Source organism: Cebidichthys violaceus, unplaced genomic scaffold (assembly GCF_023349555.1).
Source record: "Cebidichthys violaceus isolate CVI_PGR_0920_01 unplaced genomic scaffold, fCebVio1.0.p SCAF_9, whole genome shotgun sequence".
Taxonomy (NCBI): domain Eukaryota; kingdom Metazoa; phylum Chordata; class Actinopteri; order Perciformes; family Stichaeidae; genus Cebidichthys; species Cebidichthys violaceus.
In genome coordinates this window covers 4,312,299-4,332,914 of record NW_027176975.1, presented here as the reverse complement: position 1 = coordinate 4,332,914, position 20,616 = coordinate 4,312,299, and the positions used below count along the sequence as shown (strand labels likewise).

Genomic DNA, 20,616 nt, shown 5'->3' with positions numbered 1-20,616 from the left:
GGGAGTTTTAGTAAGAGTTGAAAAACACACAGTGGCACATCAGTGTAACAGCTCACAGAGGTTTCCACACATTGCAGGCGTTTCATTTGTACAAAAGTTATTACCCGCAAATTGATGCTTTAAAAGCGATTTGCATTTCTTGTCGACGAGGCAGCGGTGTGTGTGTCTCGGCTGGAGGTGACGTGATAATGGTGTGGAGGATTCTCAAATGCTGAGTGATTTCGCCTGCAGAGCGGAGGTAATTGTTCATCGCCCCGTGTGAGCATCTAAGTCTGCAGCATAATTGAAGTAACCTTCCTTATACTTCCGGCAACAATGGTGGATCATAATATTAATAATAATAATAATAAAGGCAAAAACACAAAGTGGTGGAGTATGGTGACAAGAAAACATGGATTTATTTTGTCTCCTAATACAATAATCAATGGATTAGACTTTTTAAATATATATTTATAAATATATATATATATATAAATAAATGTATTTAATTGTATATATATATATATATATATATATATATATATATATATATATATATATATATATATATATATATATATATATATATAAATAAATAAATAAATAAATAAATATATATATATATATATATATATATATATATATATATATATATATATATATATATACAATTAAATACATTGTATATCAAAAACTAAATATCAGTTGATTAATTGATTAGTCAATCAACAAAAAAATGTTTGGGCAACAATTCAAAGAATCAAACATCCTTTTGAACCAAATTTTATGAACTAAAAAAATAATCAATTAATCACTGAAAAAAAATGGGTAATTGAAAATGGAAAAAACCCAAATATTTGTGCCAGACTCTGGGTTCTTTGGTTGAGCAGTGGAGGCCTACCTGATGCTGCTGCAGTGCCAGCTCCCTGAGGAAACAGCTGGTAAAGGTTCGGATGAAACACTTAACAGACTCTTTCCCTTCGGCTTGCTTAAGGATGGACCTGTGGGACACACAAACAATTATGGCCATACAGAAATACACACTTCAGCAGACATGATACACCAACCAAAAACACTCATACACACACACACACACACACACACACACACACACACACACACACACACACACACACACACACACACACACACAGGAGCATCACAACAACCTTAAAGTGACACACCAGCACTCACCTGAAGATGTCGTTTACAACCAAGAATATAGAGCAGTGCTGAGCACAGGCTTTAGGCTGAAACACACAAAAACACATTTTTTTTAAACTTCGTAAAATTGTGTTGCTTCATGGATATTAAAAGGCTTCACTTACAATCCAGAAACTAAAGAGAGCATATGATGAAACCTATATCCATTCCATTATAACCAAACTCAAGAACACAAACCACCAAATAATGACCACTGGGTGTCACTGTTGCGTCATCTACCAATCTTCAATGAGTCACAGTTCCTCCCTGTTCTCACTGTCTTCCCCATTAATCACTCAGTTTACCACTCTGTCAGTTCTTCCTTCACACACACACACACACACACACACACACACACACACACACACACACACACACACACACACACACACACACACACACACACACACTCTCTCTCATCTCTGCCTAATGTACACTCATCATGTGTTTTAGATTGAACACACTCTAAAACGCCCAAGCGTAAACATTTAACAGCTGCATGTTTATATATCTTCTAGTCCAAACTATTCTCCCCTCTCCCCTTATAACACTCTTATATAGGGACACACACTTCACCATAGGAGCAGCACAGGTAGTCTACTTTACAGACTTTTAATCCTGCAGTGTAATACAGTAGACGAGAGATTAAACGGAGCAACACAATCAGTTATGGGTAAGCTTTCTATTTATTTTTAACACAGCCAGTTAAAAACCTTCCATCTGTGTCAGTAGTTAATAATGTAATACAATGTACACTACAATGCTTTTGGTACATCAAGGCCAAAAATGTACCTACAACTTTGTTCTGTAACGGGGCGATTCAGACCGTTTTCAATCCAGTCAAAACACACATTGAACTGCAGACGTAATTGTAAAAGTGCCAGAGTAAAAGACCAATTAGAGTCTCAGTGAGGTCAATAAGAACAAACAACCCCACCCAGTGTTTATATGGTGTCATTACAACGTCCCAACATACAAATCAAGTGCTTTCATCCTCCGTTTTGACATGTCTTGTTTCTTTTTTTTGTCTTCTCAGGTCAGAAAACAGCATTAATCAATCAAAAGGTGCTGTGCATTTACTCGGGCATCTGCAATATGTTGGCATACGTTTAACGGCTGTCAGTGCTGCACGTGTGCAAACTCCATGGTCCCCCCCCCCCCCCCCCAGTGAAAACAGATGTTATTTTTTGAGCATCCTCCTCCATACCTTACCACTAACACTTCAAGGAGGGTCAATTACAGCACACAACAAACATCCTGTTTTTGGTAGTAAGGCTCAGGAAGTGAGTGTTTATTGTTATTGGACCTGTGTCTCTCACTGGATCACAGAGCCAAAACGAGGAATGTGAGCCTCATTTCATCTTTCACTATTTTGATCGCGGTTTAAACAAGTGAGTGAAAGCGAGGCGAGAGGAGACACAAGCCAGTCGGCTCACACGCCTCTCGCTTTTTTTTTTTTGGTTTTGTTGTGTTGCTCTTGCACACGTGTACACCAACGGAGACACGCATACACAGAGACACATGTGAAACGCACATCTGACTACCAAACAACCTGAAGGCTAAGGGAAACCTAAACGTATGCCTCCCACCGTCTTAACGGCAGACACGCTATACCAGATGTAATTTCATAAACAAAGCATGGCGGCAGGAGGCGCGTGTGTGTGTGTGTGTGTGTGTGTGTGTGTGTGTGTGTGTGTGTGTGTGTGTGTGTGTGTGTGTGTGTGTGAGGGTTTGCATGCACACACACATGTGCGTGTGAATCAGCAAGGTGATAAAAACAGAGGGAATCAGAGACGCATGAGAGGGTAAACAAATAGATCCATGATGGGACAGAGTAACTATTGTCTCTCTGTCTCACACACACACTCACTCACTCACTCACACACACACACACACACACACACACACACACACACACACACACACACACACACACACACACACACACACACACACACACACACATATAGATTTGCTTCAACTGTTTACAGAACTCGTCTCTCCAATATAGTGGCTCCTCAAGTGCAATCAGCAGGCAGACATATTCTTGTCCATGCAGTGTTAGTAATTCTTGTACACCAGTGTGTTCCAATCTATCTTCCTTTTGAGAACAGAACTGAAGAAAGTTTGCTTAAAGTCTGTTATGTACACAGCTCAAGTGGACCATCACTGTGGGGAAACACAACTGACACAACTGACAAACTTGACTGAAGTCAACATGAGGCAAACTGGCAGGTAAATTCTTGTTTTCCACCAGAGTTTCACTGACATTTCTAGCCACCAAAGGCAATCGGTACTCTAGGTAAATAGGATTGCATTTGTGGGTATTGTATTGCATGGCTCAGACGTTTGGCACAAACAATTTGTAGAAAGCACGTCTACACAGATATGTCTCCTCTCCTCCACTCTGTTTTTTTTCGTGTCGTGACTCCTAGATTCTGAAAGTGTTTCATCTGAGATTTCTTGAATTGTTTAGCTTCAGTGACACATTTAATTATTCATTGTTATCCCTGCTTCTCCCAATGGCTGCACTAATATGTCCAACATGTTCTAAGTTATTGTGGGATAAAAAGCAACCCTTGGTGGCCAAGTGAAAAGAACACAACACGCTGCTGGTATTTTCTGATTGCATTGTAGTAATGAGGACAGTCAATAACAACCTATAAATCAAAAAAAAAAAATCAAAAAAAAAATTCTGATTTTTAAAACACGGCATGATCTTAGTTAAAAAGTTATATGAAATGAGGAGTGGCCAAGGACTCAAGTGACAGAGTTCAGGAGATACTCAGCACAGTAAATGCTGTGTAGCACAAGCCAAATGATGTGAGATGCAGTTTAGAGCAAAGCCAAATGATGTGGGACGCATGCAGAGCAAAGCCAAATGGTGTGAGTTAGCCAGGCGAAAACAAACAGTCAATAAAGATCAACCGAAACGCAAAAGGAACGCGTCCAAGTACTATGCATACAACAACATTACAACTGCTATACCTCATAATAAATGAGTAGGCCTTATACTCAAACTGTTCGGTTTCACAGTTTACAAATCAGTTCAAAGGGGATCTAAAAACATATGGAGCGCGCAGTGATTTCTGGTGTGAGACTCTATAGCCTAATGCAGGGCAGATGAGTCAAACTATGTACATAACAAAAACCATTGAACAACAGCAATGTGTCACTAATTTATCAACAATGCTGCCAATTCATGAAAATGCCAAAGAAGTCCATGCTTGGCTGTCATGGACTTCTTCCCTCCCACAATGACGTTGTCAAGAGTAGCTGTGCATGAAGGTAAATTAGGTCCAATATATGAGATTTACATACATCACCAAGCTGGTTTGAAACAAACAGTGATCTGAGGAATTGTGACGGGCATTGTGTCACAAATGTCTGACATTTCATAGATTATACATCATAATCAAGAACAAACTGGGTATCAATAGGCCCTTTTCACAGCAGACATTTTGACATGTCATAAGTGCTGCTGTGAAAATTGTCCATTCAGTGTTTATCTGTTGATTGAATGCGGACAGAACACATGTTTTTGGCAAATCTGGGCATATCTATGACAGAAGTACGTGACTTTATCCTCAGAGTCCTCAGTACCCACCAGCAGTGACTGTTCCAGTTGCTTCTGTGGAATTGACCTGGAGTTGGTGAGAGCACTTTCCAGCAGACTGAGCACTGCTTCCTCCAGGCTGGACAGGTTGTGATACCACAGAGAGACTACAGCCTGCTCCTCCAATGACAAGCACTGGCTAAAAAAAACAAACCAGCACTGACATTATCATCATCGCAGCTACAATCATCACATCACATCTCAAATATAAGCAATAATACATGTTTGGATACAACTTAATAGAAAAACTTCCTAAAAACTATATTTTACCGCCCAACAATAACTTAATGTGCCTACCTGGAGTAGGCGGAGCTTAGAGCATCCAGGAAGTCTTCACTGAGCGCCGCCCTGACACAAGTCACTGGCTGCTGCAGCAGTGCACCAATGAGAGGAGCCGCCTCGGGACATGTGACCAGGGGGACACAAGCCTCTGATGTGGCCAGAATGTTGTCGCATGAACACCTGGACAGAGTGATATAGACATAATATATTATATATATATATATATATATATTAAATATTGGGGGAAATAATCAGTTCTGAATATAACTGTAGGTGGCTGCCCTTGTTTCTTCTGTGCTGTACCTCTGATTTATGTTGCACAAAGAACTGCAGCTCTTCCCAATGTTTTCCTGCAGCAGTGCCACCATCTGAAAAGCGGGAAAGAGCACAACTTGCATGTATGTTGACATAATTACAGTATTTATCAATGCAGGCAAGAATAAAACAGAAAGGGAAAAAGGCCGATACCTTTGTCAGGACTTTGAGGTGGTACTCTTTAGGTGGAACACCCATTTGCTTCATCAATGCCTGCGCTGGATCATCGTCTTCCTCTGTAGCGAGCTGACACAGCACCTTCTGTGGGAGGGCGGGAAACATAATGTGCAGCTGATTATTGCCACTTTATGTGTATATCTATAACAGACTATAATAGACTTTCATGAAATCTGCCCGAACCCCTAGATTCATAACATCAAAGCTAATGAGTTGCTGGAATATAGGATGACTCTGTTTGGCGTCACATCATTTGAACCACATGAGCGGAGAAAACGGCATTTCAGTCGGCGAGAATGTATGGGCGGCATATGAAGCAACTTCAGAAATGAACATTCTTTGTTACAGAGGGCCTTGGGTGTTTTACAAGCATTTTTTTTTTTTTCAGAAGGGGCCTCATCATACACGGATAAAACTAGACTCATAAACTCCGCTGATCTCGTCTGAGAAAAAGCGAGTCATAATTAGGGAACAAAAGAGGGAACACTGGACTCGTACTGGAAGTCATAATCTTACAAGAGCGGCTGTGAAACTTGAGGGATGGTTTTTCTCAACAATTACGTTGCGCGGCAAACATTCTTAGAAATAACAACAAAGATGCCACACAGTGTTTGGTTGTCTTATGATTCATAAACTGTATGTTTGCTTGCATGGATATTCACTCAGAAGTGTGATGAAAGCCAGAAGAAGTGTTGCTTTGAACTATGGATTGATTTAGACTTTAGAAACAGCCCTCTCTATTTGATCACAATAAGCCGATTCACTGGTACAAGTTGGAAAGTGCGATCCAACAGAAACAGCCAAGGCCTCACATCTTCAGCACGCATCTGTTTTTACAACTCCAATGAACCGAAAACAGAAAAAGCCAGACCACTAAGAGCAGACTAAGAAAGTACAAATCCCTTTCAAACTGCAGATAAAAGGACGTCGACACAAGATGAGGAGAGAAAGAGATCGAGAGTGGCACAATGTGTAAAAAAACTAAATCCCAGCTAGAGCAGCGCCGCAGCGCTGTTGGTGGAGCTCTGCGGTTTCTTTGGCCAGGCTCTACAGCACGCTAAGATGCTTACCCTCCACAGAGTCTGACAAAATAACCCCAATCACTACCATCTGAGCACCCTCAAACTCTGCACATTGAGTACATACAAAACCAATCACACTTATTCCACCCTTGGTAAGGAGGCACAGTGGGGGAAATGAGAGGGAAGGAGGACCGGTTAGAAGGAATGGCAGAGAGAGACTGGAACGCAGTGCGATGGCTGCATTTAGAGCGCGGGGGGGGGGGGGGGGGGGGGAGAAAAAAAGGGTGTGGTCACCAGAAGAATGCGATGAAGGGCAAATGGATATATGGATGGCAAATACTTTAGGTCAAAAGTCATTTTTTCTTTCATAGAAAAGACAGAAACCGAGCTGGTTTTGGGGTCTCGGACATGCTGCTGCCAAAGAAATGATCCCTCCATAAATCTGAAATTAAAAGAGAGGATGGATAGAAATGCACAAGGCAGAGACTTGAGTTGGTTTTGATGAGTGCCTGTTAACAATTACTGAGCCATGATTGAATTCTCCCAAAACCAATGAACGTCTCGAGTACGTCCTCAGATGGTGAAAACAACAGAGACAAACAGAGAAGCGATAAAATGAGGGGAAAAGGAGTACAGAAAAGTCAGGGTGAGCATGCAAAATGATGAAGTCATAAGCACTCAAACTCAGTGCGCTGAAGAAAAAAGTCATTTCACACCTAAATCAAATGCCCGATCTATAATCTTTTGACCTCATGAGTTTGAGGTATTTCAAAATACATAATCAAAGAGGTTTATGTAACGCAAAAGGGAAAAACAGTAGTTTCTCTTTTCTTCATTTGGGAGTGATGGCTGTTTTCAGCTCCGTGTTTCGTCTTGTTTGGTTGTTTGGGAGGTTGGGGGTTCTCCTTTTTGTGTTTGGGTCATAAGTAGTGCTTTGAAAGAAAAGCAAAGGGTCCCAAATGACATCAGACAAGTACACTACTTATAGCCTGGCTCTGTCCAAAGTTTAAAATGACATCAACAGACAGTTAATCCGTCCGCCCAGTATCTGTGCAGCGTCTACTTACAGTGACAACAAAACTCACAAGACAATGCTCACGGATTTTGGTAGCTAAGAAAAGGTTACCGGGAGCTACAGCCTGTAAAACAACAAATTGTCATTTTTATTTTATGAGATTTATGCATATTTCCCAAAAGATTGAACCAGTCCTTTGAGTTAACGGAAAAAAAAAAAAAAAAACATTAAGGAAGAAGCATAAATGATACTTTCAGTAAGTCAGATTTAGTGAACGAGGGATGCCACCCAGGAGGATACCGAAGGATGAAGGGGAGACATTACTGTCACAAAGAGACTTTCATCTCCACATTAAACACAGAGTGAAGCAGCCAATGGGAGCAGTCCCAAAATATGTTTTCAGCTCCGGGGGCCTACCTGTGGTTCACCCCGGTTGAGTCAGTAAAGATGCACGTCAAAGATTAAGATATCAAACCAGCCGTCCTCCGGCCCTCTAATATTACACTCTCGTGCTTTACTTATCTGTCTCATCTTCAAAGATCGTGGCATTTCGCTGCAGCCCTGTGTGGTCCCCCTGCTAGTACAGGATGTAGAGAAGCAGACCGATTGAGCTAATGACTATCTGACATAGCCTGCAGCTATGCGGCTGTACCCAGCATTCATCAAACCCAGTGAGAACACTCAGATGTGGAGAGGAGAGGCAGACAGGGAGGGCCGAACGGAAAGACGTGAGAGCGAAAAGGCACATTATTATAATTTAAGGAGAACAGTATATATACAGTAGCAGTACGACACGTGTTTTTGCACAAAATACTCACATACATATGCGAGCACAAGCACAAAATTACAGTATTTAGGTGCCACTTAGCACAAGACGCTGAGTCTATTAAGAAGTCAGCAAGAAAACAATGTTGGGGAGCAGGATCAGACAGAGCTAACAGAAAACAGGCTGCATTCTGCATTCCAGGACCGGCAGGCCAACACAACGCAGACACAGAGACACACCATCTCTGGCCTAAAACCATACATCTGCACTGCTCCCCCAGACGGGATGAGCTGCGGTGGTGGACATTTTTTTTTCTTTTTTTTTGTGCTTCCCGCCATTCCTGTCATTTGTGGGGAGAGGAAGCTTCTTTGGAGAAGATGAGACGGAGAAGGAGGAGAAGCTGCAGAGTTTATTATGAGCTTATTGTACTTGTGGACACTTTCATCCACTTTAGTGAACCCTTTGACTCCTGTCCATCAGTGCTTTATCACAAGCATTCAGCTGCAACTACATGTTGAAAATACAGTTTGAACCTGGACCTGTTTAAATGCTCATCAGGGAAGAATGCCATCACTGTTTGAATAAGGGTCAGCAGAAAAGAAGAGTTATTTGGTCATGGTTCTCCTGACTATTTGAGAAAGTTAAGTTCACTGTTCATAATCACAGCATCACTAAACCTTAAGTGTTGCTGCCTATTCTAAGAAAATCTTCCCTTCCAGCAGAAATTAGTGAGGTAAAAGTGGCTTTAAAAAGGGGTATTGAAGGAGCACAAACATAATGACAATTAAAAATATATATATTAACATAAATGTAATTTAAATTGTAGATCTGTACACCATCCTGCATGTATACAGACATGTGCCCACACAGACACAACTATACACATATGCACTTTGCTTCCCCTCTGATGGGTCAAAGACCATCTGGCAATTTCAAGGTTTACTTTCAAGGCACTGTTTTAATTAGCAAGATGTTTTATTAGATGAGGAATTAATCAAAAGAATACAAACACAGTTAATCTGGCAAAAATGTGAAAGTTCCACATTGTTTATCATAAGCCATCTGTGTGAACCCTCTCAAAGTTGAAAGTTGCAGAATCTTTTCTTCCCTCTGTTCTCCTTCCCTCCTTTGTGTGAGTGTACGAGCGCCATGAAAACACAGTGAGCAGGATCAACTAACCCATAATATAAAGACTGATCCTTCTCTGGTGACAAGGGGCAGTGAAACAGTCAATTCTAATTTGTTTTCAAAATATGTTTTACAGTTTTGGGCACCAAAGGCTTAAACTAACAGAGACCCAATCTACCTCGTTCATCATCCATGTCCCACTGGAGAGGAGAAACAGAGGGCTGGCGAGAAAACCCCTATTAAAATTAAATTAGACAGAAGATCTCTTCAGCAGCCCAAAGGCAGTCGAAGACAGATTCGTTTTAGTTTGTTGGGGTATTTAAGGGATGATAATCAGTCTGTATGTCCAGTCTTTCCGGATCTAATTAGTACCAGAAACAGCAAACAGACCAGGCCTGAAAATGATGAAAAGGGCATTTAATGGACAAATGGAGTTTTTGTCTCCACCTTTCCAGCGCCCCTCAGTCATGATTATGTGTTTAGTCTCTGCCTAACCCCACTAGGCGGGTCCATTTCACCAACGAAACTGCAGCAAAGATGGATGACTTCATGCGGCATCTTAATTGACAGTGTTTCTTTATCAGGTAAGCTAGGCTTAGTGAGTAAGTTGCAGCAACACGAAACTAAGCATCCATGCATTTTGAAACGTTTGGCATACTCCATCCTTCCATCCAGTATCTCAGAGACGTCTCTCTCCCCCATCAACGTTTTCCAGCTCTTCCTGAAGAAACCCGAGGCGTTCCCACCCCAGAGGAGGTATACAAGCTCTCAAACATGTTCTGGTTCCACCCCCGGGCCTCTTACCAGTTGGACGTGCCGGGAAAACCTCTAAAAAGGGAGGCGTCCAGGAGGCATCCTGATCATCAGATCCACCTCACCTGACCCCTCTCGATGTGAAGGAGCAGCGGTTCTACCGTGAGCTCCCTCCAGATGTCTTGAGCTTCTCACACTATTTCTAAGGCCGAGCGCTCATTTTGGCCGCTTGTATCCGTGGTCTCGTTCTGTCGGTCACCACCCAAAAGCTCATGACCATAGGTGAGGGTCGGAGCGTAGATGGACTGGCAAATCGAGAGCTTTGCCTTCCTGCTCCGTTGCCTCTTCAGCACAGCGGTCCGGTGCAACGCCCGCATCACTGCTGCTGACGCCGCACCAAACCGCCTGTACATCTACCGCGGCATTTTCCCCTCACTTGTGACCAAACCCCAAGGCTTGACTTACTATAAAACATTTTCTTTAGCGTTTATCATGGACTAAAACTGAGGTGTTTAAGGAATCGTATACAAGTATTAGATAGATTAAAGACATGACAGAAAATTAGGGATAAGCGAGATACAGAATAACAATACAGTTGAGCTCCAACAATAAACAGCGGTCCATACCCGTATCCACTGGTTAGCTTTCCTTTCCACAGCGTTGCCCGGATGCTCCGAGTACAGTCCCCACAAACACTGGAACAGCAGCCGTCTGCCTGCAGCTGCAGACAGCGAGACACAATGGATGGTAGAGTTGTGGTTAAATACAACACCTCTTTTACACATATATTATAAGCATCATAATGACTCACGCTTGTAAAGAGAATAGCATTAGTCTGGACCCGATCCATCCACTATTCCCCAAATACAGAGTTAAAGTTTTTCCCACGGTCACTCACCGTCAGCGGTGACATAAGGGTTCCAGCAGAGTCGGCCAAGAAACTGGCCGAGGAGGGGCAGCGTCTTCATGGTGTCTGTTGTGGAGCTCTTGGGGACATTACAGAGACAGCCACAGGCAGGAGAAAATGGATTTAATAGTCTCTTACACCTTTGAGCTGCATAGCTTGGACTAATAACTTAAGTGGGTTGGTTCTCTGAGATGAAGGCACATACACAGTAATTTGTTTTGTTTTGTTTTTTTCCCCCCATCTGGCATATAATCAGACGTTACACAAGTGGAACCAATCCAACAAATAAAATCTCCTTCCTTCAACGCCTCACTGTATTATAGATATTTGCACCTCCTCCCCCCTTTTCATCCTCCTAACCTAGCAACCCTGTGTGCCACAACACCAAACATTCGAAGATCACAAGTCGACTTAATGGCTCAGGATATTAAGTTGAATAGCAGGCACATCCACAGGTGCACAGTAGTCGTGCATCACTCCTCATGCGTCACCTTTGTTTCCCCCTACTTTGGTCGCGTCACAATTACAACCACAGTTTCAACAGTGAGAGATACACAGCGCAGAACAGGGGGCCTCTGGTCGAGGGTGCTATACCTGTGACAGTTTAAGTATGTGTGTGTGTGTGTGTGTGTGTGTGTGTGTGTGTGTCTCTGTGCTTCTTTATCCAGCTCAAACAACAGACCATGTGATTTGTTTCACCTCACAGCCAATTAAAAGATCCAGACGGTTTCAAGTCAGGGCAAACACCGTATTGAGGAACTTGAAAAGCCTTTAATCCTGACTATCTATTCATTTCAGTTTTAAAATATTAGATTTTCCCAGATGATCGTCACAAGGTTTGGAAAGAAACCCTAATCCCAAAAACAGCTCAATCCATGAGAAAAACAAGACCAGAGCTCGTCACAAGCATCATTATCTCAAACCAGAGCTGAACAGAAGGTGATCACTAAAACTCATGTGGCTGTTCAGTAGAACTAGAACCACCTCCTTTGTAGTTTCTAGTTTATTACGACTAAACATTTGCCTGATATCGGACAGAACTCAGTTTCAATCTTCAGTCTGACATTCCTCCACTCTAACCGGCTTCCTTTGGGGGAAGGATTTTTTGCAACCAATCACTGGAGACCAACGTATCTGACCGAATCTAACGGCATTTAAAGTCTCCGCTGATGTGGGCCCACTGGTTATGCAGAGGCTTTAAGAATGAAGCAAAGTCAAAAAAACAAACTACGATGTCGGGCTGTATGTAGAAAACGTACCGTCTACAGTGCGCAGCTTGACAACACTTCATAACGGTTTGATGGGTCTTAGTCCCGCCCCTGGCGCTGGTTACCTAGGTTATTAATCCCCCCCACGGCGGACACAGTCTTAATTGCTTTTTAACCAAGAAACGTCAACGTTTCACGTCAACATGCCAGACGAATCAGTCAACCCCAACTCGGTGTAGCGGGCAAATTTAAAGGTTTGTCAGAAAAGCACTAGACGAGGTTTGTGCTTCCTCAGGGCTGAAAACATCTCAAGTCAAGCTGGAGACTGAGACGAAAGCCTTCAGTCTAGATGAAGACTTTTAAACTCATCTTTGTGCACAAGTTTATTTTTGTTTCATCTAATGACCTTTCTTGGTTTAATACATTGGGCGTTTTCTGCAATAGACACAATACTGTTACAATAAGATGACTGCAGTGGGACATAGAGCACAGATCAAAGAGGTGATGCATTACTTTCAATTTACAAGCAAGTCTGCACACACAGTGTGTGAATCATGCACATGTGCATTTACAATATTAGTTAGTATTCATCGCATATTTTGAGATTATATCATGGATTTCACCTGTGTGCTAATTGAACTGTAGAGAACAGCTTCGATGCAGGAGAGACCCATGAAAAGAAATCTCACTTAAAGCCAGTTGTAATCGAAGCAGTGTGCTGCGGCTCAACCAAACATGATTAGAGTGTGGAAAAGCATGGACACCAAGCTAAAATATCTCCCATTGTTTTTCTGATGGGCTTCCAAATAGTTCCCTCCTCTTGTCCCACGTCTTCCCCTTGGGCTCATCCTCCCGTCAGCCTCACTCACACTCCACAGTGTCCATCGTGTTTACAGAAAGACACATTCTGACTTTTAAGAAACATGTTGCTAATTTTTAAGATTTCTATGTCGTTTTTTTTTTTTTTGGAGTCAGAATTGAAGAGAGCACTTATGAGTTAGGAAGAAAGAGGACAGCGAAAAAGAAAGAGGGAAAAGGAAAGAAGAAAAAAAAGAGATATGAGAAAAGTTGTTGCTTTGCCAATATGCATTATTCTTGCTTCACGCACCTTTCATCAGAAATAACCAGAGAGCACTGAGCAGACACGGAGACGCCTAAATGTAGCGTTGGATAAAAGGAAGACGTTAAATTAACTTTTGGCCTATTTGTTCAAAACCAGCACCAGACAGACACGGAGATTAACTCGACTCACTCAAGTGGATGAGATCACCATTAATGGGAAGCAGAGTGGTAATAGGCCATGTAGGGTTTCTCTAAGTGCCCCCCAAAAAACACCACCAATGCTGTCTGGAAAACAGCCCCCACACTCTGCCTTCCTATCAATCCAACAACACGTGGTAAACGCTGTGTGCATTTGTGCGTTGGTGGTGCAACTAAAAAAAAAAAAAAAAAAAAGGTTGTTCAATAAGAACGTTACTAAAGCTTCGTGAGATCAGGAACGCTCACAAGAGTCGGCAATCGTAACAGAACTGACTCTCAGGGCCAACGCTCCATCAAAGCCTCGCAACATCGTCCTTGATTATAAACGGACTTTGAGACAAGACAATGCATCTTGGTGAGGAAACACTTCTGTTCCTGACATCACCGAAGCACAATCAAGAGTAGAATAAATAAAATCAAATAAAGCTTGAGTTAGTGACAACTTTGGTTCAGGCTCACTGAAGGGGGGGCTGGTTTTTAAGGGGGACCAGCTATTCTTAAACTAAAATTGAACCCTCAGCGGAGTAAAGTTGGTTCGGGTAACGCGACAAGGATCACAGAGAGGCTTTATTATTTCGCAAGTTAAATAGAAAAAGATATATTAAGGAACAGCTCGAATTCAGGCAATTTTGTTCTTAACGCAATGCAGAGCTATTCAATTGTCAAACATGTGCATTGGATTGATTTTAATAACTTGAACATAGGCATTCTTAAAGTGCGCGGCTGTTTTATCGTGGGACTCGGCATCGGCAGATATTCGATATTAAACGACGGGATCAGGGTCAAAAACAAATAAATAAATAAAACTCTCAGCAAGAGAGCAAAATAAGCAAATGTCCAAAACATATCAAAATATTTCTTGGTCCAAAATTGAAATAGCAAACTTCCTCCACTGTTCTAACCAAGTGTAAACCTGTAAATGAATCATGAATAGGAGTATTTCTCATCTCAGGCCATAAGCCACAGGAAAGTTGTTAAGTTATCAAAGGATGCAAAATGGTGCCAAGAGGCAGGCTATCTTCAGCTGGACTTTTATGAGCCCGCTGCCAGTAAAAATGATTTCAACCCAATTAAGCTATACCATTCTTTCTTTCTGTCTCCGTATCCGCTCCACCACCCTACACATGCTGACACCTCCGCATGACGTACGCCCAAAATAATGCTAGCGGAGAAGGAGACAGACAGATAAAAAAAAATAACAGCCATTGATCTCCAAAAAAAAATATATGGCCAGTGCTACGAGTACAAAGTGAGACAGACAGAGACACTGAGACTGATTCTAACTATCACCAGAGTGTTACAGTAAAACATATGGGCTTGTAGAGAATCACAAATGGAAACCTGCGAGAGCACCGTGACTGTAATACTAACAAGAAAAAGATTCTTCTGTGAGAAAAGGGGAGAGTGTATTATGTGAGGGAGACATGTGAGGGAATTTTGGTTATAAAAAGCAGAACGGGCTAAAGGGAAAAGAGCTGGAAGGAGGAGGCGAGGACGCGGCAACACTGACGTCTCACAGTCCTGCACCCCTCCGGTCCTCTGCCCCCTTCCCAAATTTGCTGGACCTGATGTGGGGATACATTAGGTTAGCGCTGGAGGTCCCAATGCGACTATTACCTGACTAACTCAACACTGCAGCGCTGCCAGGCAGACATACACTCTGCACAGAGCGGCCTCTGTTAGCAGGGCTCCACCAACGCTGGGCTCACTGTTCATGCCCTGGCTTGGAGCGTGTGCGTTTGAGATGTGTGTGTGTGTGTGTGTGTGTGTGTGTGTACTAGACGTGCTGGTGTTTAAATTAACTTCGGGTGGCTGTTTGGCGTGACTGATTCAACTGATCTAATTTATTTCTTTTGGTAAGGTGTCAAGACTGTAAAACAGGCCTCTTAGTGGATACGAACCATTTTATTAGACTTAACGGGCGTCTGGTAAATAAAGTGTATATGCATATCTGTCAAGAATATGAATCTCAAAGCATCCCTTCCATGGTGACAAAGTTAATAAAAGAAAATATGCGAAGCCACAACATCAACTTTTTTTTTTTTTTTTTACGACATCTGCTCACCATGTTGTTGATGTGTGTGAGGAGTTGCTGGAGGAAATCCCTGAGTCTGCTCAAGTGCAGGGTGGTGTCTTTCTGAGTGTCAGCCTGGCCCCAAGCCACTGCTTTGTCCAGCCAGAAGCGCATCTCCTGGACGTCCAGCGGGGGTTCTGCCGCTTGTTGGAGCTGGATCAGCGGCTGCAGCTGAGACATCGTGCTACTTGTCCCGGTGAAGGTACTTTGGACCGAAGCAGCTATAAGTGAGACAAAGATCGAGGTCAAGTCAATGGTAGCAAAAGAAGAACACAAATATCTTATCATCTGTCCTGAATCATCTGTACTTTCTGGCTTCGCAATGTCAACACTTTTACATTGTGATCTTGACTTCACATTACATTTCAATGTATAATAGAAGCATCTCCAGATGTTTTAAAGAAACGCAGAGTATTTTTTTAGCCAACTCACTTTAAACAAAGACAAACTCCGCTAACAGTGCTTTGTGCAATTCTTGACCACTAGAAGACAATAACGGATGTAAACAATGCAGGATTTAAAATAAAATAAATCAGTTTAACAAATATTGTATGAGGAAATACCTTCAAGATATGTGTTAGATCTCAGGATACACACAGTGTAATTTGGTGATAAAGCTTTAAACACAAACTTTGTACCTCCACAGCACTCCTCTACTAACTAAATCAAATGTATAGTAACTATATAATACAATAATAATAATTACTATCATTGTGTTTTAAAGAAAAACATAAAATCTCCAACTATTTCATAAATTATAGGGCACAATAATAGTGCCATCAAAATAAGAAATGATTCCCTATTTATTGATTGAAATTCTGTTGTGGCAGCAAGACAGAAATAAATACAGATAAGTATAGACAGTAATATAAATAAATACAGATAAGTATAGACAGTAATATAAATAAATACAGATAAGTATAGACAGTAATATAAATAAATACAGATAAGTATAGACAGTAATATAAATAAATACAGATAAGTATAGACAGTAATATAAATAAATACAGATAAGTATAGACAGTAACATAAATAAATAATAAGAGGGACATAATTAAAATGAGAATTTAATTACAATAGAAACTATACAAGAGCATTCTGGGACTAAACGACATGGTAAAGTGACAGTGGTGTGATTAATAGCAGCAGAGTCATGAAGTCTATGTAAACAGCCTGACACTAGACTAATATAGGATATGATTAACTTCATGAATTACAAGATTTACAAGATCACTGAATCTGAAATAACTGTTACACAATTCCATTTATGTGAATAAATACAAACATTAAAGAAAGGATCTGATACTGTTAAAAATACAACCTAACAGCCCTACAGTGTAACACGTCTGTACATACAATCTCTGTGCATATCTGCCAAAACATATCTTGATAAACCAACATCAAGTGCCAGTGTCAGTGTCAGTGTTTGGCCTCTACTTTATAACGAGCTTGTGTGGCCGACATCATCATCCCCCATTTCTATCAGAGCAGAAGAGGATAATACAATGGAAGTAATAATAGGTGGAAAATAAATTGAAGCATATTGTGGTCATCTTGTGTTAAACTCTTATTACCACAATCTAACTTTTAAGCTCCAGGCAATCACAAAACACACACACACACACACACACACACACACACACACACACACACACACACACACACACACACACACACACACACACACACACACACACGCACACACACACAGGCCTACTGAGAAATAAACAGCACATTCTTCACCTTTTATGATGATGAGGAGAAAAACGTGTGGGGGGCAGATCACAAGGGTGTGGATGAGGATGTGCTTTGTGTCTGTATGTAGCCTTAGAATAGTGTGTGTGTGTGTGTGTGTGTGTGTGTGTGTGTGTGTGTGTGTGTGTGCGCGTGTTGTTTTTGCTATAATGACATGTCTGTGTGAGACGACACCACAGGGTTGTGTTTTATGATCACCTCGTTACACACGATTTGTTTAATGTCTTGCCATCATCTCTGCTGGAAAGTCCCTATGGCTGGCTCATGTGAATATATATATAAATACTCATTTTCAGAGAGAGAGGAAAGAAAAAAAAAAAAAAAAAAAAAAAAGCTCAACCAAATTAGGAACAAACGCCTCTTGTTGACTTGTGTTGGGGTCTCAGGTTTTTTAGTGAAGCAGAGGTGGAAAAGAATTGAATGCTGAATACCGAGCATCAGACCCACAACCTCCATCGCCTACAGACAGTTCCATGAATGCACAGGCATGTATACTGAACTTACACAACTTTGTTGGCGTAATGCATGTCACTCAGGCAAAAAAAATATGTAAATGCACATAAACATACTCCACAGCCGGTGTTGGCTGAACACATTCTGGAGCAGGAACGAGATTTGACTGGTCAAATATTATCTTTGAAGATTTGCTAAACTAAGCTTGTGGACTTTGGGTAAGAGCGAGTTTGCTGTTCCAATTATGAGATTGTTGACATTATTTCAGTATAATCAAATCAGTTTAACATCACTTTCTTCGAATTTACTTCAGGACGTTATTGAAGAACTCAAGGATTAAATGAGAGAAAGGCTTGTCTCAATAAAAGCTATAAAAAGAAACAGTTTTGTTCAACTAATGTGGGCTAATTATAAACAATTTGTAGTCGTCATTTTGCTCCTACAAGGCAACGGTTATCACGCGCCTACATGCGACCACACGCCAACACACACGCCTGAATAAATGAGGGGAGAAACATAAACAGTGCAGGCGCATCAACACAGGGCATGAAGGCTCACTGAATGTGAATCACATGCTAAGGCTTTCAGAGTCACTAGATCTCAAACCCAACTGAACACCTGAGTTCACACAGTGCTCTCGACCACGATCATCAAAACAGCAAATGAAGAAAAGAACGGTGTGTCAGTCCTCCATTAGAGTTACCGAGACGTGGAGAATGTAAGGAGCTGTTCTGGTGGCTTAGTGATGGCCCAATATCAACCAAACGCCTTCACTGAGATGGAAACTGATTGATGGTTTGGCATTTTAAATAGTCAGAAAATATGGCAAAAATGCAATTACGGAGGTCGCAAGTAAGCTATTTTCATTAGGAATTAATCTGCCAATTAATGTTTCGATTTGTGGATTTATTGTAGAAATGTCCATAAAAATTTGCCATCCTAATTTCCTACAATGGTGACATCTTTATACTGCTTGTTTTGTCCCACTTATGGACAAAAACCCAATAATATTACAATAAATAAGACAAAAAAAACTCATCAAACTGGGAGAGAATGTTTGGCATTCATGCCTGAAAAATGATTTAAAACTACGTATTGATTATTAAACTAATTGAAGATAAATGTTATGTCTTTTAACTAATGAAAGCTCTACTCATCACAGCTTCCTGATCTCTTGTCTCTCCAGGAAACTGTTCACAATGTTATAAAACAGAGAACAGCAGCAAACAATCACATCTGAGATGCTTGAACTTCATAGTGTTTGACAATCACAATCTTTGTTGATTACATTTCTATCAATTGGTTAATCAGTTAATCACCAAACTGTTTCAGCCCCGACCTTCACCTGTGAAGAAATGCTTTCTTTAAATAAGGAAAAATATACAGAGTTGAGGTACAAATAGATTTAAGTTAGATCATCTGAAGCAATGGACACACACACACACACACACACACACACACACACACACACACACACACACACACACACACACACACAAACACAAACACACACGCGCGCGCCAATTTACCTAGAACAAACGTTTCGGGTGCAACAACTACACCTCACCACAGGGTGCCAGTATTGTCTCCGCTCTACTGCAACTACAATGAATGTCGCTAAAACAATGAATCGGTTAAATTGAAAGATACTAAAGAACTTCAGTACGACTCCAAGAATACACCACAAGTGAACTTTACAACCGTTACTTCAGCCGTTAGCAAGTTACCGTTAATCACTCTACGGCCGTGCACGTGTCAACTACTGTAGCTTCAAATGTGGACTTACATGTAAACAAGACGTGCAACCATCAAACTGGACTCTTCACAGAGCAGAAGTCAGCTGTATCCATTCATTATATAACGTTGTGTCTTCAGAAAAAGAAGCCAAGCTTCCGTCCTTTCGATGTAAACAAACTGAACTTCCCTCTTCTCTCGGAGTTCCGTGTATGGAGGAAGACTATTGGCTGACTGGCGTCCCCTTCAACGCGTCATCCTGGCAGTGCCTGCTGGGAAATTGAGTCAGATGGCTCTCCGGCTCTCATGGCTAACGCTAACTAACACACACACACACACACACACACGCACACACACACACACACACACACACACACACACACACACACACACACACACACACACACAGGGAATGTATAGTTTTTATAATTTATATTAAAAACGTATATTATAGTGCTTTAAATGACTTTGAAAATCGACCTTAACGGAAATAATGCATTGTCCTACCCTGCAGCTCCAAGGTGACACTATTTACAAAAAAACAGGAACTCAGAACTCCTTACAGTACAACAGCACAACAAAGAATTGCCTAAAAGATGACTATAAAGTTGAATCAGTGTAAGATATGTACTGATAAAGGATGTACACACCTTAAGTAAGTATTTCTTATTCGGATAACTGGAAGAATCCATTTTTTGTGTGCATTAATGCATCGTAATGGAACAATAAAAATCTATTTTGAAGCAGTTTACGGATTCAGCTGATCTAACAGTTCCACAGGGATGGGGCCCTAACTGTAAAAAAAAAAGTGTACGCACGTGTGTCATTCATTTCAGGGTCTAGAGGGCGAAGCAGACTGCATACCATTGGCAGGAATTCAGGGGTCCGGAGCGTGTCCCTCTGGAACCCGAAGCAGACTTTGAGGGGCTCCTTGACTGCACGGCTCCAACTGACAAATCACCCAGAGGC

At 41.4% G+C, this 20,616-nt stretch overlaps 1 protein-coding gene across 2 annotated transcripts in view; it reads right to left on the bottom strand.

Moving 5' to 3' along the window:
* fancc (FA complementation group C) overlaps window positions 1-19,813 on the bottom strand; it is a 28,174-nt gene extending 8,361 nt beyond the window's left edge. For both annotated transcript variants that reach the window (XM_068704190.1, XM_068704191.1), the window contains exons 1-10: window positions 19,700-19,813; window positions 15,697-15,926; window positions 11,155-11,242; window positions 10,883-10,977; window positions 5,549-5,656; window positions 5,384-5,448; window positions 5,096-5,260; window positions 4,790-4,937; window positions 1,174-1,229; window positions 881-980 (exon numbers count right to left, since the gene is read on the bottom strand). In XM_068704190.1, coding sequence (XP_068560291.1) covers window positions 881-980; window positions 1,174-1,229; window positions 4,790-4,937; window positions 5,096-5,260; window positions 5,384-5,448; window positions 5,549-5,656; window positions 10,883-10,977; window positions 11,155-11,242; window positions 15,697-15,885 — 1,014 coding nt within the window. In that variant the 5' untranslated portion in view covers window positions 15,886-15,926; window positions 19,700-19,813. The remainder of the gene's footprint in view (window positions 1-880; window positions 981-1,173; window positions 1,230-4,789; window positions 4,938-5,095; window positions 5,261-5,383; window positions 5,449-5,548; window positions 5,657-10,882; window positions 10,978-11,154; window positions 11,243-15,696; window positions 15,927-19,699) is intronic.
* Between the last annotated feature and the right edge of the window lie 803 nt (window positions 19,814-20,616).